General features: G+C 48.7%; 1 protein-coding gene across 1 annotated transcript in view; it reads left to right on the forward strand.

Moving 5' to 3' along the window:
- Positions 1-5,405: 5,405 nt before the first annotated feature.
- The window catches only part of HIP1 (huntingtin interacting protein 1), a 131,772-nt gene continuing 109,747 nt past the window's right edge, over positions 5,406-27,430 (forward strand). The window contains exon 1 of the mRNA XM_069089468.1: positions 5,406-5,568. Within this exon, the coding sequence (XP_068945569.1) occupies positions 5,449-5,568 (120 nt within the window). The 5' untranslated portion in view covers positions 5,406-5,448. The remainder of the gene's footprint in view (positions 5,569-27,430) is intronic.

Here is a 27,430-nt window from a genome sequence, read left to right on the forward strand (position 1 = left end):
ACTAGGCTGGCCATGAGTGTCTGTGGGCCTGACTAACAAAAATGCTGAAAATGTACTGATTGGCACTAGGTCTGTTTTGTCCAGGAAGATCTCACAAAATATTGATTACACTTCCTTTGAGAAAGAAGCCCCAGAAGCAGCAGATAGCTCCATCAGACAGCAGCAGTGCAGGGGAGAAGCCCAGCTTTGGGGGATGATAGCTTATTGGAAAACAAGTAGCCAAGTTGGGGGCAGAGAGGGCAGCACAGCAACAGAGGACAGAGCAAATATCAGTGAGGCTCAATGTAGTGTTGAAAGACTGAGTTGACAGATCTGTGAAAAATGTTTCATTTGGGAGTCAGAATACAACCCCAAGGTCACAAATTCTCTAAGGAGAAATGTTCCTACTTGTGGCAATGAGGAATCTGTAGAAGATAGTGCCCCTTTGCAAGGGGGGAGATGAGTCCTTGTCATTTACCTTGCTGATATATTTCAATTAAATGTCTTTTGCTCTGATTTCGTGTATCAGTTGGCATAGTATGGCAGAAATCTTTGAATGGGGGCTTGGCAAACACCATCCTTACTATCTAGTACTCCTCTCTGATTCATAAGAGTTTAAGAACTAGCAAGGACCTTAGCAATCATCTAGACCAGAGGTTCTCAAACTTTTTGGCCTCAGGACCCCTTTACACTGTGAAAAATTATTGAGGATGCCTAAGAGTTTTTGTTTATGTGGGTAATACAAATAATATATCAGTATGATTATAAAAATAATTTTGAACCCCTGAAAGGTTTTCCAGGTCTCCCAGCCCATGGACCACACTTTGAGGACTTCTGAACAAGTGAAGCCTCTCCATTTTATAGCAAAAAAAAAAAACTGAGGTGCAGAAAAAGGTTGTGATTTACCTAAAGTCATTTGGTGGCAGATGGTTTCTTACTAATATGTAGCTGAGGAGAGGCTCAGAAATACATTCTTAGTATAGGCATGGCTTAGGGAAACACAGAAATAATTTGCCAAAGAAAGGGAAGTCAGGTGTCCTAGGGACTCCCTCCACCCACCCACCCACATACAAACAAGGAGTCAGAGTGGGGTAGTGGGGAAAGTGCTGTTTGGAGCCAGAGACTGTAGATTCAAATCTTGGCTCTTCACTGACTATGTGACCACTCACTAGAACTCCATTTCCTCACCTTTAAAATGAAGGCGTTGGGCTATAGAGCCCCTGTGGGGATCCTATGAAACCAAACCAAACCAGGGAGGAAGTTACTTGCTCTGGGATGGAAGAGCAGGAATCTTGGTATCAAGTATTTTGAGCGTCTCACTCTCACTAACCCTGACCTTCACTGCTATTGGCAGATGCCTTGGATTAGAGCATATCTACCTTGTTTGGAGTTAAGTCTTTGTTTGGAGACCACAGGAAGCTTCGAGTTGTTAAAGGCTAGTGCTCTGGAAAGACAGGTCTCCTTTTTGTAATCAATCAATCAACAACAAACTTTTACTAAGCACCTATCATGAACTAGGTCCCATACTGGGCTATAGGGATAAAAAGTGAACAGTCCCAGCCCACTAGGAGTTTGTCATATTTGTTCTTCATTCTGGAGGAGGACAGTGGCATCAGGGAGATGATGACATGACTTCCAGTTGACTTTGATTGGAGGGAGGGAGGGCTGTACAAGGTTGCCAGCCTCCCTTTCTCCTTCAGAGCCATTTGGAGCCAGTGACCAGATATTCATCAGGATGACTGGAGATGGTCCAGGATTCACATTTTATAGAAGGAGACAGTGTGTTCCATAGTGATACTCTGTATTCATTCTCCCAGAGAGACAGAGAGAGCCTGGCTACATTTCCATTTCGGGTTCTAGGGCACCCCTGAGTGATTGAGTGTCTTTCTCATAAGCTAGCAGCTTGAGCCCCCATTGCAGTGTTACCCCACTATTAGTCAGCAGTAATTAGCCCTCCAATTTTACCAATTAATATATCAATTAGCATTTTAAAGGGGATGTTTACTTAGAATATATAGCAAGAACAGAAGTACATTTACCTTACCTTCACCCCCCCCCAAAAAAAAAACAAAAAAAACCTCAAAGCATATTTTACCTTGGTCTGTGGGGATAGTGGCCTCAAACTTAAAGTGATTTCTACATGACATTTACCCAACCAAGTCCACTTCCAAATAGACTAGAGCAGATTATGGGTACACAACTCTGCTACTGCTGGACTGAGCCAAGCTCCTTACTGTCAAGCTTCTGGGAAATCCTGGCATGGACTGTAGCTCAGATTTCTGGTGACCAACTTCCCTGATCTTTCAAAGCTCACAAGGTAGTAGCCATTTCAGATCTCCTTCACCTAAAAGAAGGAAAGCATGGACACAATAGAGACATAACCTCATGGAACACATTTCTGCAGTTCTGGTGAGGAGATGAAGGTCTGAGGCTTCTCTCCACGATGGGTTTAGTCTTTGCCCTGTCATTTGAACACAGCCAGGTAGGAATAAGGACCAGCACTCAGGGACTCAGTTTTGGCTGTCTTTTTTTCCCCGTTTGATTAGGGGTAAGAATATTTTTCAATCTGCACTCAGAGTTCATTGATTCTCTCTCTGGAACTACATAGCATTTTTTATGAAACCTTTGGAATTGTTATAGATCATTATATTGATCAGAGTAGATAAGTCTTTCACACTACCATACTGCTATTGCTGTGTATAATGTTCTCCTGGTTCTGCTCAGTTCAGTTTGCATCAGTTCATATATGTCTTCCCAAGTTTTTCTGAGACCATCCCTTTCTTCTTTCCTTACAGGCACAATGGTATTCCATCACAATCATGTACCACAACTTGTTCAGCTGTCCTCAAAGGATGAGCGTCCCCTCAATTTCCAATTCTTTGCCACCACAAAAAAGGGTTGCTGTAAATATTTTTGTACATATAAGCCCTTTTCCCTTTTCTTTGATCTCTTTGGGATATAAACGTAGTAGTGATATTGTGGGGTTATAGGATATAGCCCTTTGGGCATAGTTCCAAATTGTTCTCCTGAACTGTTAGACCAGTTCACAACTCCACTAACAGTACATTAATGTTTCTATTTTTTTTCACACACCCTCCAGCATAATTTTCCTTTTCTGTCAACAATCTGATAGGTGCGTGGTGCTACCTAAAAGTTGTTTTAATTAGCATTTTTCTGATAACTAGTGATTACTTTAGAATGAATGGTTAGTGTCATTTAAATGCACCCCAGATACAGCTCCAAAGCCTATCAGAAAGGCTTCTCTTACCCCAACCAATGAGTTGGCAGACTGGAACCAATTCCTGAATGTCTGCACGTGCCCCAGAGTCTTTATGGGCATGGCATGGGTCAAACATGCTGAGTGTATTCATGAATACATGAGAGTACTCATGAACTCAACATCCAGTCCCCCTACTCCATAAAGTTATATGCAAAATTAAAGAATAATTGGGAGGCAGGTACTAGTAGCTGAAGGGGGCCCTTGAGGTTTTTGAAGAAAGCTAGGAATTCTAGGAGGAGATTGGGGGGGGGAGTGCATTCCAGTCATGGGGGTTCAGCCTGTACAAAGGCAAGGAGGCAGGAGATGAAGAATCACGTATGAGGAGCAAGAAGGCCAGTTTAGTGGACCAAGGAATCAGAAGAGAGTTGAAAATGGAAGAGCTGGAAAAAGCAGCACAGCTGTGGCCTTGAAGCATTTTCTGCTTAAAGTAAATCCCGCTTCGCCCCTGTGTCTTTGTTACTGAACCAGGACAGCTGCCATGTTTTCTTTCTTTTTTTTTTTTTTAAGCAATCAGGGTTAAGTAACTTGCTCAAGGTTATACAGCCAGTTATTTCTGGGTGTGGTGCTGAGTATCTGAACCCGGATTTGATCCCCAGGTCATCCCGACACTGGACCATGTTTTCTTTACTCACAGGGAGTTCTGGAATAGGTCCCTTGTAAAAGAGGAAGGTGTGCCCTATCCCAGAGATGATGTGGGCAATGGCTGTAGGTGCTGAGAACTAAATCCAGCGCAGATCCAGCGCTCTGCAGATATGGACAGTAACTCCTGGGACTCCGGGGATGAGAACAAAAGAATTTTCAGGATTGGGGTTCATCTAGTGACCTTTTGGGGGGAAAATTCTCCTGGTAGATATAAGGTGTCTACATGATCCACCCCAGACCCCAGGAACTTAAGACCCAACCAGAATTACAAATTGTCATGATGTGAGAATAATGCCTGGTCCTCCCACGTGCAAAATGTTCTCCCAGAAAACAAACTGTTCTCCAAGGATGTGGGGATAGGATGTCTTTAGACCAACTATGGGAAGCCAGGTCACATGACACAGCATTCCGGGAATGATTTTCGAGGTTTCTCAGGGAGCAGGCTTTCATGTCTTAAAGTCAAGCTGTCCTTGGATGAAATAGGACAGGCAGTCCCTGAGTTTGCGTGAGACGGAGGACGTGAAAACTTCTGGGGGGGGAGGGTAGAGAGGGAGCCGCAGGGAAGGGTTGAAGGCATCCAAGCACCAGCTCCCCTCATTCCTAAGAGTAATATTTGCTTCTTCCAAGCCCTGCCTTCTTCTCACACCTGCTCTCAAAGTAATCCACGACCCTTGAACCTCCACTCTGCCCTACAGTGGCTTCAGTAAACCTAGTTCTTTAAACGGAGTTGCAGGCTCACTGGGTCCTTACAACCTGGAGCGGCAGTCTGGACCTCCCTAGCCTGTATGCATCTTGCGAGAGATGATCTTTGTGTCAGGTCTCAGGGCCACACCGTGTGGCCGCTGACCGGGGTCAGCTCCCACTTCTGCTTTGTCCTGGCGTGTGCCCTCAGTTACACGAGTCGTTTCACCTCCGCCGGCCTCAGTTTCCCTTTGTGTAAAACAGGGAGGAGGGTGGTTCCTTGCCCGCTCCGAGCAGGAGTACCCTTCCCATGGTGCCCGCGGCACGTGGGTGCCATCCCATCCGCTCCTCTGGGATTACATTCGTTCCCTGTCCCGCACTCCCACCCACAAAAGGCGGGTGAGCGAGCAGCCCACGTGCAGCTAGCTCGGAGAGATAACGGGCTCCAGGACGGCCAGGGGCCGGGACAGGGCTGGGGAGGGGCTCCGACCACGGCCTGACTCCTCCCACTCCCCCTCCCTCCTCCCGCCCCGGCCCGAGCGCAATCGACCAGCTCCGGGTGACTGGCACTCAGCGGGACCACTGATGCCCCGCCCCCGTGCCGGAGCCGACCAATCATAGTGAAAGTGGCCTGTGGGCGGGAGCCGGCGGGGAAAGCCTCTGAAAGAAGGGGAGGAGCTTGGAGAGGGATAGGTGGGGCTAAAGGGCGAGACTGACAGGATCCGCGGCCAATGGGTGGGCTCAGCGGGCCCGCTGGCGCCGGATCCCGGCGGCGAAAAGCACGAGGGGCGGGGCGCGGGGATCCCGGGGCAGCGGCGGCGGCGGCGGCGGCAGCGGCGGCGGCAGCGGCGGGTCCCGGGGACGCCATGGACCGGGTGGCCAGCTCCATGAAGCAGGTGCCCAACCCCCTGCCCAAGGTGCTGAGCCGGCGCGGGGCGGGCGCGGGGCCCGAGGCGGCGGAGAGGGAGAGCTTCGAGCGGAGCCAGGTGAGGCCGCCGAGGGTCCCCAGGGATCGGGGCCAGGGGATGCCGGGGGTCGGAGGGGGTCAGGCGAGGGTAGAGGAATCCCGAGCGGCGACCTCGGAGCTCCCGGGTTGCGGGGGTCACGACTGGGGGGCGATGGCGAGGGGATCCTTGGGGAGCAGGGTGGTGGCAGGAATAGGAGAGCTTGGTAAAGGACACTGGGGGAGAGATCGGGGATCCCGCGGAGTTGTCGGACCCGGCAGGCTGCCGGAGCATCGCGCAGGTCCCGGGCGAAAGAAGTGGGGCGAGCATGGGATGGGCAGGTAGCCGGGCATGGGGCACAGAGCACCATCTGCAGGCAGGTCCAGGCTCCAGGTTCTTGGCACTTCCACATGTGTAAGCCAGTGAGTCCGGGAGCCTCAGTTTCCCCATCTGGGCATGTACTGACCCTAACAGCGGGGCTGTGGTGAAAAAGGCTCAGTAAAGTATAAGCCCAGCGGTCTGCTCCTAGGAAGGAGATGGAAAGCAGTCAGAGGGAGAAGAGTGGGCAGCCACCCCTTCAGGGGTTGCTCCTCTAGGGCCAGGAAGGTCTTCATGGCTGATAGCCAGCTTTCTATAGTCCTTGGAGGTCCTCACAACAACTCTGTGAGGTTGGTGCTGTTATTATCTCCATTTTCTGATGGGGAAACTGAGGACAGGATAAGTTAAGTGACTTGTCATGGGTCACATAACTAGTAATCCTCTAAGGGAGAATATGAACTCAGGTCTTGCTGACTCCTCCTCCAGTACTATCAACTGCCCCATCAAGCTAGCTGCCTCTCTAGGCTCACAGATTTAGAGCCGGAAAGGGTCTTAGAGATTGTGTTATTCAACCCCATATTTTATAGACAGGGAAACTGAGGCCCAGGGAAATTAAATGACTCGGCCAACCTCACACAGGTAGCAGTGGCAGGGGTGAGATTTAAACCCAGGATTTCCTACTCCACATTCTGCTGCTTCAGACAAAAAAGCCATGAGACCTGTGGAATGGGAAAAGAAATCAATAAATGTTTATTAAACACCTACAGTGCACCAGGCACTACACTAAGCTGTAGGGGCACATGAGAAAGAAGTGTTTTGGTTTAGGAGTGAGTGGGGAAGAGTACCAGGGAGATTGGGGGGGTGCACCCTCCCTACTTGGCATAGAAGGGCACCCTGACTAGTGGATCACAGAGCTCCACATAGAGATTATGCTTTGGTTCCCTTGGCCCCAGCATGCACCAGACACAGTCAGAAGCCCCCTACCTTTGGTCTGGCCCAACAGTGGCCAGCCTCACCAAGGGATGAATTGATTAAGCATTGCCCATGCCTGAACCACTCTCCCTCCTCCACTCCCACCGCTGATCTCCTTGACTTCCTTTCAGCCCCAACTAACATCCTACCTCCTACCTTCCCTAAGACCTCGAAGTTCCTGTGCTTTCCATCTGTTAATTATCTCCTATTTGTCCTACAGATAGCTTTCTTTGTGCCTGTTTGCTTGTATGCTGCCTTCCATGTTAGGTTGTAAGCTGCTTGAGGGCAGGGACTGTCTTCTTTCTCTTTTTGTATCCCTGGCACATAGTAGGTGCTTAATAAATGTTTACTCATGGATGGATTGATCACAACGCCCTGCCCTTGCAGGCGCTGGGGCAGCAAAGACAAGTAGAAATGACAGATACTCCTGTGAGCTGATTTCTTCATCTCTTTGGTGAAAACTGCATGCCAAAGACATGTCTTTGTTTTTTGGTCCTCAGCATCAATATATTAATAGTGACTAGTTTTATCTTCAAGGCATTTCACGGGCTAGGTCTCAGAGCTTTTAAAAAGCAGAATGAATCTTTCTATGCTATAGTGGGAAAAAATGGTGGATTTGGGGCTAGAAATGTATGTTCACATCCCAGCTAAGCCTCACATATTTCCTGTGTGACCTTGGGCAAATCAGCTAATCTCTCTGGGCCTCAGTTTCCTTCTCTGTAAATCGAGGATGGTTGGACCAGGGGGCCTCTGAGGCCCCTTCCCGTGATCCCACTCCTGTGACACATCTCCTGTGATGCCATGGACGCTCAACAAAGGGCTTTGCAAGTAATTTTAAAACCATCCAAAAAGTGGGAAGGAAACAATTGGATTTCAGGTTAGAGCAGTACTTTTTAACTTTGTGTCATGGACCCCCTTGGCAGCAGGGTGAAGATTATGAACCCCTTGCTCAGGAAAAAAAAGTCTCTAAATGCACAAAATAAAATACATAGGACTATGGAAGAAGCCAATTATATTAAAATACAGTTATCAAAATAGTTGGGGGGAAAAACTCACCACCAAGTTCCACAGACATTCCACAGACATTTAGAAGCCCTGGGTTAGAGAAAATGTTGAGCAAAGAAGAGGTGAAGCTCTTTACAAATGGAACCTTGAGAAGGAGAAGTGTTCTGCCCACCCCATCCCTGGCACTGCTTGGCACTGCCAAGTGGCAGACTGCGATCTGGACCTAGTCTGGCCTCCTTGCACAATGCCATCCCCAGAGAGGAAGTGAGTGATTACCACTGATCCCATGGGCCCAGTTGGGGTAAAGGTGCTTTATCTCTCCATCTGGAATGTGAGGCTGAGAGGTGGAAGATTAGCCTTCTCTCAGCCTTTATCTTGAGTCAGAAGCCTCTGAGATTGTTTGGAGATTTTTCCCTGTTGTGGCTGGAATTGAGAGGAGCTTGCTTTCATGTTCCGAGGCTTGCAAATGTTTTCGTTTGGTTGTTTTTGGTTTGGGTTCTCTCCTTACCCCCAACCCGCCCCCTTGAACTGGATAAATAAATAAAGACAATTTCAAAACCAGGAAGAATTCATCCTGAGGTTTCAGCTGAGTAGAATCTGGAACCAAATGGAGAAATCCACTGAAGACACTAACCCTCTGAGCTGATGGAAATGAGGTCTGTGAAAACTTTCCGAGCCAGGCGTGGCATGTCTTGGAGCCCAGCTAAGCTGGGCTGGGTGAGGCCAGGGCTTTGGGGCCCGCTGGCTGGCCAGCCACTGTCTGCCTTTGACCTGGCGCCACTCTAGTGGGAGGAAGTATGCAGGGGGAATGAACATATGCCAGCTGTCTCATGCCCACATGGGGATGCATGTGTGTAGGGGGCAGGCAGGGGGAGCATCTAGAAGGTTTGTGATACTAAAGATTGGTTGGGAGGAGGGCCATCAGAACTCAGCGACAGTCGGCCAGCCCGGGAAGCTACAAATTTGGAAAGGACCCCTCATTTTACAGCTGCAGTGACTGAGGAGAGAGGAGGACACAGGGTCATAAATGCAGAGCCAGAACACAACTAGTAGATATCTGAGGTCAGATTTGAATCCAGGGCTTCCTGGGCTCATAGTCTAGATCTTGGGGTCTTCCTTCCCACAGATGGTGAGTTTTTATCTGACCCTAGAGCAGTGGGCTCCGGATACCTACCCTTCCCTTTAACTCAAGGCAGGCCTGTCAAAAGTGAAATTGTTTGAGAAACAAAAATAGCATATTTCACTTCAGCAAATACTTGGGCCAAGGCACCATGTTGGCTGTTGGGGTTATAGAGTTGAAAATAGCACAGGCCCTGCCCTCTGGGAGCCAACATTAAGGCCATGCTTGATCGCTTGTTTGAGGAGGGGCTGATGAAGAGAGTCAGGGTGGTGTAGGGAGGGGGTAGACCCCTGAGTTCAAGTTATCCTCAGACACTTACTGTTTCAGCTCTAAACCTTAGATCCTAGGACTCTGGCAAGCCACTTCCTCTCTGGGCTAGAGTGAAGGGATCAGACCCATCCAGCTCCAGTTCTGTGCTGGTACAATCCTGGAGAGATCTGACCTCAGACTCAGGCTCTTACTAGCTGTGTGTGTGTGACTACAATAGGGGAAGAGGAGAGATGCCCCCAGAGCATAGGGAGAGGTTTGATTTGCTGGGTCTTTGGGCAAGAGTGAAAAGAAGGTTCAGACAGGTAGAGTCACTGGCCCAGGGTCACACAGCTTGGAAAGATCTGAGGAGGTTGGCCCCATGACCTCCAGAGTTCCTTCCAGCCTGAGAGCTCTGCTCCCACTCCCTGGGTCTCTCTGGGGGCCTTTTCTGCTGCTGCACCAAGAGCAGCCCAATTACTGGCCCACTCTGCACATAGCCCAGGGCTCTGGATCAGCCCCAAACTCTGTCCCTCTGGAGCTTAGAGACCACTGAGGAATCACTTCTATTTATTGCTTCTCATCTCACCCCCTTTCTCTTCTCAAGACCAAGAAGGAAGAGGGAAGCCATCTCAGGCCTGGGAGGGAACTGTGCAAATCCCTCTGATCTGGAAATACCACCCCCACCCCTCAGATGTGAGGTGTCTCCCTCCCTGCATCACAGGAAGCATGATTTACATGACCAGGGTGGGGCCAGGATTTACCAACCAGGGCTCCAGTGATTTTTTTCAAAACAAACTGAAATCTAACCCCCAGAGTCAGACTTTTTTTTCTCCCCTCTCTGGCTGGTTAGTTGTCTCCCCTAAGGAGGCAGGAATTATTTTTTCACATTTGCATCCACACTCCCTAGCCCAGAGCTTGGAACATAGTAGGCACTTAATAAATGCTTGTCCGTTTTTGTGTAATAATTCATCTCTGTATTCTAAGATCATTCTTGGTCTTTAAAAGGACAGGATGTGGAATTACTTTTTCTCCTTGCATTGCTGTAGTTATAGATCACAGGGTCATTGCCCCAGAGCTGGAAGAGGCCTCAGAAGCCATTGAGGCCCTCCACATCTTACAGTTGAGCGACTGAGACCCAAGGAAGTCCACTGGCTTTCCTGAGGTCAGTGGGAATCGTTGCTGGGTAGGATGACTAGACCGAAGTTCCCTGAAGGCAGGCGTTGCTCACTTTTGTCCTCCTGTCCCTTTTACACAAGCTTGTGGATCCCATAAACGTTCCTACTCGTGGTGGGAGGGAGAGTTGGAGTAATTCCACATTTCTTCCTGTTCACTTTGGGGGCTTTGTACAAAGTAGGCGAGAGGCACAGGACGTCCATGAGCCGGAGACTGGCTGACCCCGCTCCAGGTCCACCTCAGCACCTCTGCTAAGGCTTTTCCCAGCTTCCTTTGGGAGAGTATTCCTGCCCCTGCCCTCGTTTGGTGTGTTGCTTTCTCCTGCTGCCCCTTCATTGCATGGCAAGCTTTTTAGGCCGTGCCTACAAGTGCATGGCCTTTGCAGTTGGAAGGGACTTCTCATAGAGTGCTTCAGCGGCCATCTCATCCAAGCTCCTCATTTTACAGATGAGGAAACAGATCCCAGGTCTCACGGCTAGGACATGACTCGGGTCCTCTGCCTCCAAAGCCCCACCATCATCCCAGGACCGGCAGTCCAAGCCCCTAGAAACATCTACTCCAATCCTCCCATCTTACAGAGGAAGGAGCAGAGGTGGGATGCAGTCCTGACTTTTCGGATCCCAAAGTCAGTGTTCTCTCACTGACCATACTTCCTTTATCTCCCCACCACACCTAGGACAGGGTTCTCCCCACAGTGGGTACATACCAGAAGCAACCTGAAAGCTCATCTTGTCCAGCCTCCCTCCCTTTTACAGGTGAACCTGATTTACTTATTAACAATTTTAAGTCATTTTATAATAGTTGAGTGAGGAATAATGGGAATAGAGACTGCTCTCTGCCTCAGTTTCCCCATTAGTAAAATAGAGATAATAATAATAACATCTACCTCTTAGGATCTAAAGTATGAAAACATTTCACAAACTTTCCAATTTGTTCCGAATGGGAATTATAATTAAAGGCAAGAGGAAAAAAGCATTGTGTACCCCACGGCACCAAAGCGGGGTGGTGATTTAAAAGAAAACAAAATGCCAACCTCCAATCCTTCCATTTCATAGGACCGTGGATTCAGAGCTGGCAGGTGCCTCAGAGACCATCTCTAGTCTTTGATAAGTCCCAAAGCATTTTATTTTCACCCATATTACCATGTTTGTACTTTTTAACATCGTTGTGAGAAAATGTGAAGGGATTGGGAATAGGGGTGGGGGGAATCTGAAGCTGTGATTTTGTTGGGGGGGGCAGAAATCTCCCAGTGTAGGAACTCCTTTCAGCGATGCTGATCAGCTTCCTTCCACAGCTTAGTCTTAGCTGCTGTTGCAGTGAGAGGTTACCAGGTAATACCTCGGGATCATACTTCCAGCCCATGTCAGAGAGGTAGCATTTGAACCCAGGTTCCTGACCCCAAGGTAGACCCTTTGTCCAATGTACTACCTCTCTGAAGGGGTTATTTCCATGTTATAGATAGGGCCCCCAAGGCTCTCCACCTTTGGCCGCAGTCTGTTTTTAAATGCATAAAATAGAATACATTGAATTAGGAGGGGAGCCAGTTATTTTGAAATACCGTTATCAGAATAATAAAAATGAAAACCCAAGGCTTGAGAAATATGGATGGACTCTAAAATAAATCCGGGTGAGAGCTGGAGACCTGCTTGTTCTTTCTCTTTCTGGTTCCTTCTCTCAGATTCTTTCTCTCTTAGTTTTGGGGCGGAGTTTGTATATTTGGATGCAGACAAACTTCCCCAGCTGAGAGCAGAGGGAAGGGTGGGGGTCAGAGCCAGGGATGATGGATGACCTCAGTAAGGTCGGGTAGGGTAGTATTTGGGGATCTGGGGCCCAGAGGGGACCAAACACATTCAAGTTCATCATCCCCAGGCATTATAAGGCAGCATGCCTCTTGTCTCCCACTAGCAAGAAGGAAGTCTTTCTTTGTAAAAATAACACAGATCCACACTTTCTCTACTTAAATGGCAGCTGTGCTGTGAACCCCCCATGATTCCTGAGCTTCACCTAGGAGCATGAGACAGCCTGGGTCTACAGCAGGGGTTCTTAATCTGGGGGTCCGCAAACCCTTTTTTAGCCACTGTGTGAAGTCTTCCAGTGAGGAAGAACCCCTGCCTCTAGAAGCAGCCTCTTCCACTCTAGGACAGCTTTAGGGAGAGTCAGGGTGTAAGGACAGGCCTCTAGAGGGTCCAGCAGGCCAGCAAAGGACCAAGGGCAGAGGAGACATGGGCCCCCATGAATGCCCATTGGATGTTTCCCTTGAACACCTGGCTGCCTCTGGGCAGAAGAATGGAAAGTACCTGGTCAGCCTGTGACCAGTCACCCATTAATGTGGGATCTTTTTGGTCTGAGACTCTACCCAGCCCCCAAGGGTGCTGAGCAGCTCTGAATCTGTTTTATAGCCTAACTTAGCTCCCAATTCCGTTCCCTTCTTCGGTCCCCTAACTTTGTGCCGCCCTTATTGGATCTTTTCTGTCTTCTCAAGAGTATGCATCATTCAGCTATGCTCCCGTCAGATGAAGACTGTGTCTGTCTGTGGTCTGGCTCTTCCCCTTTACAAGAAACCAAAATGTGTTGTCCCCACAAGAAATGCAGAGCCCTGTCTCAGTTCAGCCTCTAAGAAGAGGTTTCTCCTGACATCCAGCCTCAGTCCAGGCCCCTAGTCCTGCTCTCTGGGGCCTAGAAGAACAGTACTAAATCTCTTCCATGGCAGTCCTTCCCCCCTGCCTAAATCCCACTGGAAATCTCTTCTTCTGGATTTGCCATCCCCATGAACTCGGGGCCTTCACCAGTCTGGCTGTCCTCTTTGGGACATTCCCTACTTTGCCAGTATTCTTCCTGAGCTGGGCCTCTCAGAAACGCACACAATGCTTCAGATGGAGTCCATCTCCCCATTCCTGGAAGCTGTGCCATATCATGGCATGGCTGACACTTAGTAGGTACTTAATAAATGTTGAATTTAAAGTAACATCACATTTAAAAAAAACAAACAAACCTAATAACTGAACACTCTGAGCCTCCGCCCTGGGAAAAAGCCCAGCTAATTGATTTGTGTCGTACTAATTGACACCCCCCCCCCCCCATGGCGGCTATCCAAATTGCAGGCACAGTTGCTGAATAGACTCTTCTATTACGACGCAATGCTAAGGGGTAGCCCTGCCTGCCCACCCTTCTCAGATTTGGTGTCCATGACCATAAGAATGGCCAAACCTGGTCTTCAGTTAAACTAGATAAACCCAGAGAATTATGTAGTCTATGGGGGGAGGCTGGCTGCTGATGTGGGGGTCTGGGAGAGGAAGAGAGCAGAGCCCTCTGACTTCTGCCTGCGTAGGCACCTTGACCTCATTTTTTTGTTCTTTGATCAGTCATTTTTCAGTTATGTCGAACTCCTCGTGACTCCATTTGGGGTTTTCTCGGCAAAGACACTGGAGTGTTTTGCCATTTTCTTCTCTAGATTATTTTACAGATGAGGACACTGAGACAAACAGGGTGAAGTGACTTGTCCAGGGTCACACAGCTAGTGAGTAACTGAGGTCAGATTTGAACTCAGGAGGAGGAGTTTTCCTAACCCCAGGCCAGGCACTGTGTTCAATATGGCATCACCTAGCTGCCCTTGATCCCCTATTTACATATTTAAATATAGTCAACACAAGTATTTCTTGAGGTATAGAACAGAGGTAAGCCCACCAAGGTCCAGGAAGTCCTCTTTTCCTGAAAACTTCATTCTCAGATGAAAGAAGACTTCTTGTCCTGGCTGTGTGGGTGGTGATGGTGGCCTCCTGTCCTATCCAGCCATCTTGGCCAGCCCCACCCAGCCTGGAACAGCCAACCCCCTCCAGATCAGCTCTCCCATCAGATCTGCCCATGCCTGGGAGAGTTCCTGCCCTTAGTTTGGGAGCTCTGCCAAGGGACTGAGTTGACGCGATTGATGGATGAGTAAGCAAGTGTAACCTCGCCTGCCCAGATGACCATAACTGGCCAGACCATGCTTCACATGTGTCCACCCCCACCTTTTTGTCAGGTGCCCTGTCCACATTCTCCCTCCTCACCCCCCTTCTGCTTCCTGCTCTGAGGACAGTAGCAGCATCCACAGTAGCACTGCTACTGGACAGAGAGTGACACATGGCTGCTCCCTGACTCAGTCCCCCCACCAAGCCTGGGACTCCCCAGCAGCAAACTCCCTGCCTGGTCCTTCTTCCCCTTTATTGAGAGTGTGAGCTTTTTGGGAGCTTGGACGGTCTTGTCTCATTCTTCCTGTTTCTATCTCCAGGACTTAGAACAATGCCTGGTAGGTGCTTGATAAAGAATTTTTCATTCATTTATTCATTGTGTATGTTTTCTCCTATTACAGTGCAGGCTGCATGGGAGGTAGGGACTGTATCCGTTTTGTGTCTGTATTCACACTATTCGGTGCTAGGCACCGAATAAATGCTCGTTTATTCACTCCTCATCCAGCATACCTTGCATATTTCACTTCTACTACTGCTGATCCCTTTCCCATTTCCAGACTAAGTTTCCCCCCATGGCCTAGCATTCCATGACTCAGGGAATCCCACTTTCCTTCCTTTGATACCCTTTATGTCTCATACAACAAGACTGTAGCACCATAGTGTGTTAGTAAATCTAATTTCCAATCTGGGAATTCTATAAATTCCAATTTCTGTAAATCAAGTTAGTGCCATTTCCCCATATCATTGAGAAAAAAACCCAGGATTTAGAGTCAGAGGAAGGTTATTTGTCATCTACCTGTGTGACCTTGACCCAGTCACCTACTGTGTCTGAGTGTCATCTTCCTCAAATGTCCAATGAAAGAACCGGTCTAGATGGTTTCTCAGGGGCAGCTCTACCTCCTGGAAGCCCAAGAAGCATTTTCCCCAGCCCTGGAATGCAAGGAGGAAAAGAGATTAGATCAAATTGCAACCCTTCCTAGGAAGGAGGCTTGTTTGGTGTTAGAATAGAAGGTAACAAATGCTTTGATGAAGACAATTTGTTATGTGAAGCTTGGATTCAGTCAGAGGCCAGCACTTGAGGACCTAGAGGGCCACATGTGGCCTCCAGGCTTCAGGTTCCCCACCCCTGGCTTAGAGGGTTCTGATTGGAGGCTGTACATGTATTTAGGGTTAGAATCAGTCCTCTGTTACTGTTCTGCTCTGTGAAAGGAAGTTTTCACCTTGCTTGGTGTTGGTTAAGTTCAGATTTTTTGAAAGTCAAAAAAAAATCAAAGGTAGAATTATAGAAGTAAAAAGGCATATTCTGTAGGGGACTGATGATTTCTTAATAGATGGTGCTTGGCCAGGGCTGCGGAGGCTGGGGGAGTGTGTCCTGGAGTATGAGACGGATGGGATCTGGGGCCTGTAGAGACCATTCTAAGCATCACTTCGTCATGAATTAATCATCACCAAAGCAGACCCTGGGATGGGGCCCTGGGGTCTGTATCCCAGGACGCTGAAAGAGAAAGGTTTGGGATTCAAATTGAGCCAAATGACCAGGTTAAAATGGGCAGCTGCAACCCTGTGTTAGCACTTCCCTCCTTGGCCTGATCTCCAGGTGACTGCCTCCCAAGCAGCAGCCTTGCATGTCTCCAGGTCTCCTGGAGACTTTGAGGTTGGGATACCCACCACCAGGGAAAAGGGGGGTTAGCTCAGCATTGTCTTCACTTTTGTACGTGTGTCCCCAATGCTTTCCACCCTGTGAGTTCTTGATAAATGGTTTCTTGTCCATTCCTTCATTATCTCTTCCCCTTCGGGGATTTTTTTCCCCTTGAACCTTGAGATCTGGGCACTGGGGAAGTTGGGGAATGGGGGAGAGGAAGTAAATGCAGGTCTCAGATTCTCACCCAAAGCATGAGTGTCTCTGGTTTCCTCATCTGCTGTCACTGGGACTCTGGGGCCTTGAGTCCTAATAAAGCAGAACTAAGAGGGTGAGAGGGAGGAGAGCCTAAAAACATCCCAAAGGAGCTTGGAGGAAGGGAGCAATATGGATATATGGGTGAGCAGAGTCGATTCCCAGGGCAGAGAAATCCGTTGGCTTTTGAAGTAGAAGGAAGCTTTGAGACCATGGGATTCAGGGGTTCTCACCTTAGAGTCTACAGGGTCCCAAGGAGTCTGAGGAGACTGAAGGGTATCTACACACTTGGGTGAGGAAAGAAACATATCTTTATTTTTACTGAGCTCTAAATTATATTGAGCATTTCCTGATTATGAATAAAAGCAGAGAACGTGATGCCGAGACACAGGGTCCATAACACAAAAAACATTAAGAATCCCTGGTCTCAATTCAACTGAACGAAGTTTTAAAAATTGTATTTATCATTTCCTAATCCACCCCTGTCCAGAGAGTCATCCTTCTGTCAACAAAGCAATTCAGCAAAACCAACCAGCCCTTCCACCTGTGTATGCAGTGTTCAGCTCCCATAGTCCCCACCTCAGCAAAAAAGAGAAGAAGGTGTTTTCCTATCTCTTTTTCTGGCAAAGCCTGGTCAAAACAACTGTACCACAATTACAGGGTGTTGTGCTAGACCAGGCCGGGGATGGAAAGGCCCACAAGAACCAAGCTCTTCTCTCCAGGATTCTGGTTCTGATCCAAGGGGGTTGGCAGGGCAAGGAAGGAGGGGGGGCCTGGATACAACATCAGAGCAAAGAATCTGTTAAACATCACAAAGTAAATTCGAAAGGAGAGAGAGTGTGTGCTGACTGGGGATGAGGAAGATCCAGAGAGCCTCTGCTGTGCAAAGACAATAAACACCCTGTGGAACAGCCTGACCAAGTTTGAGTTCTTGAGGGAGGTCTTTGTTGTCGCTGTTTAATGATCACAGGCACATTCCCTCTTTGGGAGAACCAAGGATGCAGAAACATGGGCTTACGTCAAGGCCACTTTTTTCCCAGGAAGATGTAGGGTTAATCACATGTCATGTCAGATATTGATGAGGGAGCCCACCAAAGACCTCCATCACATTGGGAATGGCCTGAATGATTGCAAAGAAAGTCGATGCTTTGGCAGAATTTTGTGTTTCTTAGAAAGAATTTTAAAAATTAAATCATCAATTCAAGGAGTGTTGGTTAAAGCGCCTACTATCTGCAGATACAGAAGCCAAAAAAAAAAATATTGTCCTCGTCCTTGAAGAGCCTATACTGTATTTGGGGAAGGGGACCGAATTTAGCATGGATATAGAGAAGTCAATTCAGAATCATTTGGGACTAGGAATCACCAACATGAAGGTGGCCTCCCAAAGGCTGGAGCTGTACTGTGAAGGTAGCTGAGGCGAGGGAGCTCAAAGCACAACCGTCCCATTTCTTGAAGGAGAATGCAGAGGCCCAGAGTTTTGTTTTTTAATGTCATTTATTTATTTACTTTTAGTTTACAGCATTCAGTTTCACAATCCCTTGAGCTCCAAATTTTCTCCTCCCTCTCCCCCTCCCCCCATGGCAGCATGCAATAGAATATAGGATCTACAAATACCTTCACATTAAACCAAGCCAAGTTGTAAAGAAGGATTATAACCAGTGGGGTGAACAACAAGAAAGAAGGGACAAGACACAAAAGAGAGCAAGGAGTTTGCTTCATTCTGCATTCGGACCATGAAGCTCTGTCTCTGCATGTGGGTAGCCCTTTCCATCAGGAGCCCAGTCTATCAAAGTCAGTCATCACAGATACCATGTGTCTGTAACTGTGTACAGAGTTCTGTTAATGCTCCCCTCACTCAGCATCAGTTTATGTAAGTCTCTACAGGTTATTATGAAGTCCACCTATTCATCATTTCTTATACCACAATAGTATTCCATTACATTCATATGCCACAGTTTGTTTAATCATTCCCCAGTTGATGGGCATCCCCTTGATTTCCAATTCTTTGCCACCACAAAAAATAGCTGCTATAAATATTTTTGTACATATAGGTCCTTTTTGGACTTGTATGATCTCTTTGGGATACAGCCCTAGAAGTGGTATTGCTGGGTCAAAGGGTATGCACATTTTTATAGGCCTTAGGGCATAGTTCCAGATTGTTCTCCAGAATGGTCGGATCAGTTTACAACTCCACCATCAATGCATTAATGTTCCAATTTCCCCACATCTCCTCCAGCATTTGTCATTTTCCTGTTTTGTCATGTTAGCCAATCTGGTGAAATGTGGTAGCTCAGAGTTGTTTTGATTTGCATTTCTTTAATCAATAGTTATTTAGAGCATTTTTTCATATGATTATAGATATCTTTAATTTCTGCCTCTGAAAACTGCCTGTTCATATCCTTTGACCATTTATCAATTGGGGAATGACTTGTATTCTTATATATTTGACTCAGGTCTCTGTATATTTTAGAAATGAGGCAGGGCTAGAGTTTTTAAGGAACCTATCCCAGGTCACACAGCCAGTGAGTGGATACTCTGGCCTTTGGACCCAGGCCTTGTTAGTAGCTCAGTGGACAGAGCTGGAGAGCCTATAGTTAAATTCCATGTGAGCATTTTCACCTCAAAAATCAGTAAATGCTACAAACCAGGGCTTGATTTATTGTTTGATGGACTGTCTGCACATACTGGCTTAGAAAACCACAAATTACCATTATCTGTATTGCATTGTTATACATTTTGTTAAATGTTTCCTAATTACATTTTAATCTGTTTTTTGTTTGTTTTGGTGGGGGTGGAAGTTTTACTTTGACAGATGTGTGCTTGACACCTTTATACTTAAGAAAGTGGTAGGTAAAATATTAATGATGCAGATTAAACTTTAAAGGGTGCTTCTTGTTAAATATTTACCAGTACATCCCTGGTTTAAATCCTGACTTAGATACTTAATTGGCAGTTTGACCCTGGATAAGTCACTTAACTGCTACCTGCCTCAGTTTCCTCACCTGTAAAATGAGAATAATAATTGAACCTGCCTTCCAGGATTGTAGTCAGGATAAAATAGAATAGTGTTTATAAAGGCCTTTGCAACCTTAAAGCTAATTGTAACTCCAGTTGTGACTCTGGGTAGTAGTAAGCTCTAAAGCTCTTTCCATACATGACCCCATTTGGTCGTCACAACCACCCTGTGAGGTATACAGAGCACCTGTTTCTTATTACCCCTAGTGTATGACTTGTTCAGGGTCCCACAGCTGGTGAGTGTCTGAGGTGGGATTTGAAGTCGGGTCTGACAGCTCCCCAAAGCTGGTTCTGGGCACCCACGCCCCACCCCCACCAGACCCAAGCTGAGTTTTGTTTTGTAACAGCCCATGGCTCGCTAGAATTCCTCTGGGCCAAGGAGAGTCTGGAGAAGACTGTGGAGCCGGCCCCCTCCCCCCAGCCAGCTTCCCATCACTCCAAGTGACTGATGCCCTGGCTGGCTGCCCACCTGGGAGAATGAATGTGTCCGCTCCACCCTCGCAGGGCGGGCTGGGCTCAAGGCTGCTTCCTGTTTTCCTGCTCTGCTGGCTGGGGACGGCAGACTCCCCACATTGTGGTCTGACTATTGGGTACAGTCTGGGGCTTCCTGCTAGGCCAGAAAAGGGGGCTTAGCTGAGTAGAAGGGGAATTAGGGTTTATCTTTGCATCTGAAAACCTGCCCGCCTAGAGCCCACCCAGACTGTGGTGCTGACGGTTTGGCCAGTATGGTCCTGGCTTCTGGTGCTGATGGACTTTTCTCAAAAGATTGGTTTGAAACCTCAGATTCCTATAGCCCCTGGTAAAGCTTGTGGACTCCTCAGAATGCAAAAAATAAAATACTTAGGATTTAAAAAAAAAAAACAGTCATATTGAAATACAGTTTGTGGGTTTTTTCCCATCCAAGTTCACAGACTCCCCTGAAATCTATCCATGGAGACCTTTGGGTCTAGGTTAGGATCCGCTGCTCTAGGGGTAAACACTGCTCAGGCCACCTTGCAGACCTCTCACAGCCTGGCTCAATCTGCTTTTCCAGGCTCATTTCATGTGCTTCCCCTCCATCCCCCCTGACCCTGACCTTCCCTTTCCTATGGATGAGGGGTGCCCCGCCCTCCTTTCCAGCCCTGCTGAAGAGCCACCTCCACTGAAGCATGTAGCCATCCCTCATCCCCGCAGCTGGTAGTAAATGCCCAGTTCCTCCCCAAACGATGGAGGGCATCTCCTGTCCCCAGTCAGCTCCTCCTTTGTCCCTCCTGTCCCTGTCTCCTAACTGTTCAGTGTGCATCTCTCTGAGTGCAGCAGACTGGCTTTAGTTCCGTTCCCTAGCACCTCCACACAATGCCCAGCTCACAGCAGTTGCCTAACAAATGCATGCCGCTTGCTTGACCTTTGTTTCCCTAGCATCCAGTGCAGCTACTTTTGTTCATGTTGTCCCCTGCCCAAGAGGCCATCATAGCCTGCCCTGAGCCCTGAAGGACTTAGGAAGGAACTGCAGTTGCTAAATGCCACCATATGCCAAACAGTGTGCCAGGCCCTGGGGAGACAAAGAAAGGAGAGCCAGTTTGTGCCCTCACAGAGCGACCATCTGAATAAGAGGGAGCCAAGACCCCAGGGGAAGGGAATTCTGGGTAGGAGCCTCACGGGGCAGGGGGGAGGGGGGGTGTGGATGGATGGATGGATGGACTGACAGACAGTTGGACAAATGGATGGATGGATGAATCAGTGAAAAGTCTTATATTAAGTGCTCCCTGAGGCAAAGCACTGTAAGAGCCATGGATACAGTGTGAAAGTAAAGATGTCCTCCAGCCCCTCACTTTCTAATGAGGGGAGAGTGCACTTGTAGGTGGGCCAGCCAGAAAAGCCTGGGGTCCCAGGGTGAATGGGCAAAGCTGATGGTGTGAGATGAATAAGACCACACCCACTTCTGGCGACATTCCAGTGGGTGGTGGCCAGGACTTGCTGGTGGGGGCTTTCTTTGCTGGGTCTGGGGGGGGGGGGCATTGCTGCAGAGCTGGAGAGACAATCAGCCACCAGGCCACATCTCCACGGGGACTGGACGATGGCGTTGGGGCCAGGCCAGTAGGAGGTTCAGCCAACAGTCTGTGGTAGGCGTTGGCCATCATTGGGGTAGCAGGCCCCTTCTCCACTCGAGGTGCCATGGGAAGAAGGAATGTCAGGGAGGGAAGTACAAGCAGGGAGGTTTGGCTGCAGCCTAGAGTGTGTGATGGAGAGTCTGGAGCCTGGAGGGGGAGGTCGGGGCCACATGGGGGGATCTTCAGTTTCATCCTCGAGGCAAAGGGAAGCCAATCTGGAACCTTGAGTGTGTGAGAAGGGAAGTAGCTGGAAATATCTGGAGAGCAGGTGGGAGGCTGGTTGCGGAGGGCCTTCGGGGCCACAGCTGGAGGAGTTTGGGAGCCTCTGGGGCCCATGTGAAGTGGAGCAGCCCGTGGGTGTGACACAGGGTGTCTCTGAGCAGCCCCATGCCTGGCCCCTCTCCCATTTGTTTCTCCTCTCTGCCTCTCCCTCCTTTTCCTCGGGGCCTTCCTTTCTTTCTCCCTTTCTCTTTTCTCCTTTTTCTTTCTTCTCTGGCTGTGCCTTAGACATCTCCCCATGGCCCGTGGGCATTCCTCAGCTGAAGCCACGCTGACCTTTGGCCTGGCATAGGGAATCTGAACTCCAGCCTGCTGCCCATTTGTCGTTCTCCCCATCTTGTTCCTGGGGTGGCTCCCTCGTTCCAGCCACGCAGAGCCTGTGGTGAGCTACTAGGCAAGGCTTGTGCGTCCCTCTCATCCGGCCTTTCCTGCTGGGCCTTTTTTCCAAAGGCCTCTAACCCTGACCCAGTCTACCTAGTGCACAGGAAGCCCTGAGTAATTGTCCCTTAATAATAGTAACCAGCACTCAGATCATATTTTAAGGTTTGTACAGGTTTACATGTTATCCCTTTGATCCTCATAACAACTCTGTAAAGTGGGAGCTGTTTACAAAACATGGGGAACCTCGAACTGAGAGGTTGAGTGACTTGGCTAGGGTCACACAGCTAGGAAGTATCTGAGATGACATTCAAGCCCAGGTCCTCCTGACTCCAAGTTCAGTGTGCTATCCATTGTGCCCCCGTTGTTGTTTAGTCGTGTCTGACTCTTCATGACCCCATTTGGGATTTTCTGGGTTTGCCGTTTCCTTCCCTGGCTCATTTTACAGGTGAGGAAACTGAAGCAAATGGGGTGAAGTGACTTGTCCAGAGTCGCACAGCTAGGAAATGTCTGAGGCCAGATTTGAACTCAGGAGGATGTTTTCCTGATTCCAAGTCTAGATCTCTACCCACAGCTTCGTCTAAAGGAAACACTAAAGAAGGGAATCCCCTTTGTTTATTCAGTCATTCTTTCCTTTCTTTCCCTAGCTTCCTTCCAGTATCTGTCCTTACCTTTCTCTGTAACATAAGGGGATTGCACTAGATGACCTCTGAAATCTTGTCTTTGGTAAGAATGCTAGCTCATGTTTTACATAGCACTTAGTGATGACCTAGAAATGTCTCATTCATATTCCCCTGTGAGGTAGTAAGTAGATTGGGGCTTATCCCCATTCTACAGAAAAGGGCACAGAGACTCAGAGAGCTGACACCCCCAAGGCCATGGGGCCAGCCGCTGGGGACGCCTGGCTCATACCCACACCTTCTGCCCCCCTGTTGGGGCTCTCTCCACAACAGGCCACCCTTATCTTTAAAATGTGGTTTCCAGTTTGCCTCTGGCAAACTTCAGGCCTGGGGTCCACAGCTTAGTAGCATCACAGGGTGAAGTAGAGGGCACTGATCCTGCTGAGTATTTGAAGGTCCAGTATGTGGGAAAAGGATTGGATTGGTTCTATCTGGGCCAGAAGGCAGAAGTAAAGGCTGTGGGGGCAGCAGTAAAGAGGCATGTTTGGGCTGGATGTCAGGGCAAGCTACCTAACAATGGGAGCTGTCCCAGAGTAGAATGGGCTGCCTCTGAAGGGCTTCCTCTTAGGAGGTCTCAATGCACAGGCAGGTGGGCTTCCCCTCCCAGATCTCCATGCACAGACAGGTGAGTTCCCCCCTGCCCATCTCCATGCACAGGCAGGTGGCTTCCCCCCCCCCCCCCCCATCCACGGCCGGGGGGTCGCCCCTCCCCCCCCCCTCCCCCCTTTAACGGGCGGGGGGCTCCCCCCCCCCAAGATCTCCATGGCACAGGCAGGGGCTCCCCCCCCCCCATCTCCATGTACAGGCAGGTGGACCATTTGGCAGGTACATGACAGCGGGGATCCCTTTGTGTCTGGAGCGGACTCCACCACTAACATCCCTCCCAGCTCTCAGATTCTGTGATTTCCTAAGTAACTTCCCTCAGCGTGGATTTGTCCTGTAGTCTGAGGCCTCCCATCACACATGTGCCCTCCATTTTACTGTGGCACTGTGGGCCCCTGGATGCTATCAAGTCCTAGAAAACTAGAATGGACAAGGTGGGGGAAGGGAAGACCTTTCAGAACTCTAGAGGAGGAAACAGAGGCTGAATAAGAGAGAGTGTGACTTCATATGGTGGGGGGAGGGCAATGCAGCCCCTGCAAAGAGAGACAAGCATTTTGTAAAAGCCTCCACAGAGCTCAGATTTGCAGGGCATTGTGGGGAACGGAGAGGAGAAGGCCTGGCCTAGTGGAGAGAACCCTGGTATATGCTCACATGCCAGCTTCAACACAGACTGAGTGATTCTGGGCAGCTCCCTCCAACCCCCCTCATCAGCAAAATAAGGGTAATGATAGTGCTTGGTTATGAAGAGCATGCTGGGAAGCCTGCAAGCACTCTGCAGACGTGGTTAGTGTCATAGTAATAACTACAAGTCAACCTCCCTAGTCTCTGAAGTCTTGGAGGACAGTGAGAAATTTCCCAGTGCCCCTCCTGGAGACAGAATGCGCCACTATTGGGGTTGTCCCTGTAGGCTTGTCATTAAGGCCATCCAGCTGTGGGGCTCAGATTCACCCTCTGTAAAATGGGGGTGACATCAGTAAGCAGTCCACAGTCTGCCGTACACACTGTGTTTCAGCAACATGAAGTGCTAGTACCATCCTGGGATGCAGAGAGCAAGGGAGAGCTTCCAGGAACAAGGAGGTGATAGTCCCACACTGGGAGTATTGTGTTCCATTCTGGGTGTCCCAGTTTAGGAGAAGCATTGATAAGCTGGAGAATGTCCAGAGGAGACCACCAGGATGGTCAAGGACCTTGAACCCATGTCATAGGAGCACCAGCTGAAGGATCCCTTGAACATAAAGAGAGAAGATTTAGCAGGAATGAGCTAGCTGTCTTCAAGGAACAGAAGGCTGAAATGTGAAAGAGGAATTCCATTGATTCTCCTTGGTCCCAGTGGGTAGAATAGTGATGCATGGACTTTGCAAAAAGGAAAATTTAGGTATGAGGGCAGGAATGATCCCAGGCTGCCCTCCTGCCATGGGGCTTCAAGCAGCAGTCAGTTGACCAGTGGCCAGGTGGGTTGTAGCAAGAATTCTTTTTTCGGGTACTAGTTAGACAAGATGTTCAGGGAGGTTAATTCCAACTCTCTGAGTCTGTGACTAACTGATTTTTCTGTTTTCCCAAGACGAGAAATCTGAGGTGATTATTTTGAAGGCCTTCTGTTCTATATGAGCTCTTGAATCTGTGTCCTCCAACCAGACTGAACAAGAACCTTGCCCTTCCTTCCATTTGAATAGGCTCAGAGTACTTTGCAAATAGTAGCCTCTGAAATCAGAGTGATGACTGACTCGCTCTCTACCGTACACCTCATGCTGCCTGTTAAAAGTGAGTGACCAGGGAGGAGCCCAGTACTCTGTATGTCCCTGGAGGAGGGCCAGGATCACTCCTCTACGATTACAATTAGATATTTCACCCATGATCCCACACTCAGGGCTCTTAATGGAGCCGACCTCCAGCTCAATCCCTCAGCATTCTAATTCTGAACCTACAAACAGGCAGCAGAGCCTCCCCAGACAGTCCTTAGAGGGCTGAGCTCTTGGTAACCACAGCCTGCATCTCCCAGGACTTTTTGCTGAGTGTCAACACATTAACTAAGATTTGAAAGTGAATCGGTTCAGGCTAAGGAGGTGGCCTTGTTCCACCTTCCAAGCTAGCATCTCCTTGTTCCGTCATCAGAGGCATTCATTAAGTACCAGGCTGGGGGCGGGGGTAGGAATATAGAGTCACAGCCCTTAAAGCCAGCGCCAACTTCAGTGGCCATTTACTTGTCCTCTTATTTTGGAGAAAAGGAAACTGAGGCTTGGAGAGGTCGCTTGCCAGAGATCACACTTGATTCCAACCACATACCCTCACTCTAGGTTACTATTGATCTCACACTGTGTGTCCAGGATATGAGGTGCTCCACAGAGAGTGCTCTCAGCCTGGCACCCGCCTGGGGGAATCTCGTGCCACGAGGCAGATACCCTGGCATGCAGATGGCAGGATGGATGCAGAAGCGCTGAGCGCCTTCAGGGCAAGGGTAACACATTCTGGGGAGGAAGAGGTGAGTCCGGGCAGGGGGAGCTTGCGTAGACTCAGGGCTCCTGGGAGGGAGCAGCTCCTGGTTTGGCAGCTTTCCTCTGATTGTCTAGGTGTGTCCAATGAAAGAACAATAAAGACAACTACTCTGAAACAAGAGGGTGAATTTTCTATTTGGCCACATCTCCAACCGAAATTCCCATTCCTACTTGTTGTTGTTCAGGCGTGACTGACTCTTTGAGACCTCCTTTGGGGTTTTCTTGGCAGAGATACTGGAGGAGGGGTTTGCCATTTCCTTCTCTGGCTCATTTGACAGATGGGGGAACTGAGGCAAACAGGGTGAAGTGGCTTGCCCAGGGTCACATAGCTAGGAAGTCTAAGGCTGGATCTGAACCCACAAAGATGAGTCATCCGGGCTCCAGGTCTGGTACTCCGTCCACTGCGCCACCTTGCTGCTTATTTCTAGACCAGAGAACAAATGTTATTGCAGCCAGGTAGAAAATAGATAGTGCCAAGCCTGGAGTCAGGAAGAAGTCACTTGCTGCCTGTTCCCCCCTCTATAAAATGGGGGTAATAATAGTACCCACCTCCCAGGGTTGTTGCAAGGATCAAATGAGATAATAATTGTGATGTGCTTAGCACCCAGTATCTCGCACACAGTAAGTATAAATGTTAGCTCTTATCATCATTACTACCACTCACTGGTGCTTACGGTGTTGGTGGGTAATCGAACGACTGCTCTTTGGGTCCAGCCGCTCATCTAGTCCCAAATCCACTTAACTTTCCTGTCATCTGGCCCTTCTTATGCCATCTTGTTTGCCTACCAGGGTAGCCTGAGAGAGTTGGTCAAATGTTTCCCTAATATCCAACTGTACTAAAATCTCGTGCAAGTCTCCCGTTTTAGGGATGAATAATCTGAAGTCGACAGAGGGCAGAAGTGACTTGCCCAGGGTCATACACCCCATGCACATGGAGTCAGGACTCAAATTCAGGTCTTCTGTCTTTAAATCCAGTCTTCTTTCCATGATATTGGGCTGACTTTGCAGTCTCCCAGGCACCTGGTACACTGCTGTGCACCTAGAAGGGTCCCCCTCCACTCCGGTACTGGATACATGAATGAATGAATGAATGAATGAATGCAACATACTTTGCCTCCCGGAAAGGGTCTTTGTTACTCAGTAACATTTGAGCCCAAACTGCTACCCTGAAACCATCAGTCCTGTACCAACCTGCCTTCTAGCACGGAAGCCAGGGAATTAGACTAAACATGGTGTGTCAGCTTTTTCTCCTGCCCTTTTCCTCTGTTATTTCTTCCCCTCCTTTCTCTAGCAGAATCCCAGCCTCCTTGGTACCAGGCAGGCCTGCCTATCCTGAAAAGGCAGTTAGCTGTCCTCACTATCCTTGAACACAACACGCTTTAAAAATGCTTTTTTTGGTGAGGGTTTTTTCTGTTTTTGTTTTTTTTGTCAGTGCCTCAGGATCCCGCCGGCCTTTTCCACTGTTGCTAAGAACTTTGTTACCACAGGAAATCAGCCCCATTTGAAGGGCCAAATAGCTACTAAATATAGTCTTCCTGAGGAGATATTTAAAGAAGTGTGCTGATGATGCTATGTCTGAGAAGAGAAGGGGTGGGAAAGAACTTGGCTCTCTGCAAAGGGGAGCTGAAGCAGCCCAGGGTGATACCTGGGACCCCAGGGACAGAGGGGCGAATGGGGCACTGGGAGCCA

The sequence above is a fragment of the Petaurus breviceps genome, unplaced genomic scaffold (genome assembly GCF_028583685.1).
Source record: "Petaurus breviceps papuanus isolate PSGF00001 unplaced genomic scaffold, PetGlider_PUasm1.0 186, whole genome shotgun sequence".
Taxonomy (NCBI): domain Eukaryota; kingdom Metazoa; phylum Chordata; class Mammalia; order Diprotodontia; family Petauridae; genus Petaurus; species Petaurus breviceps.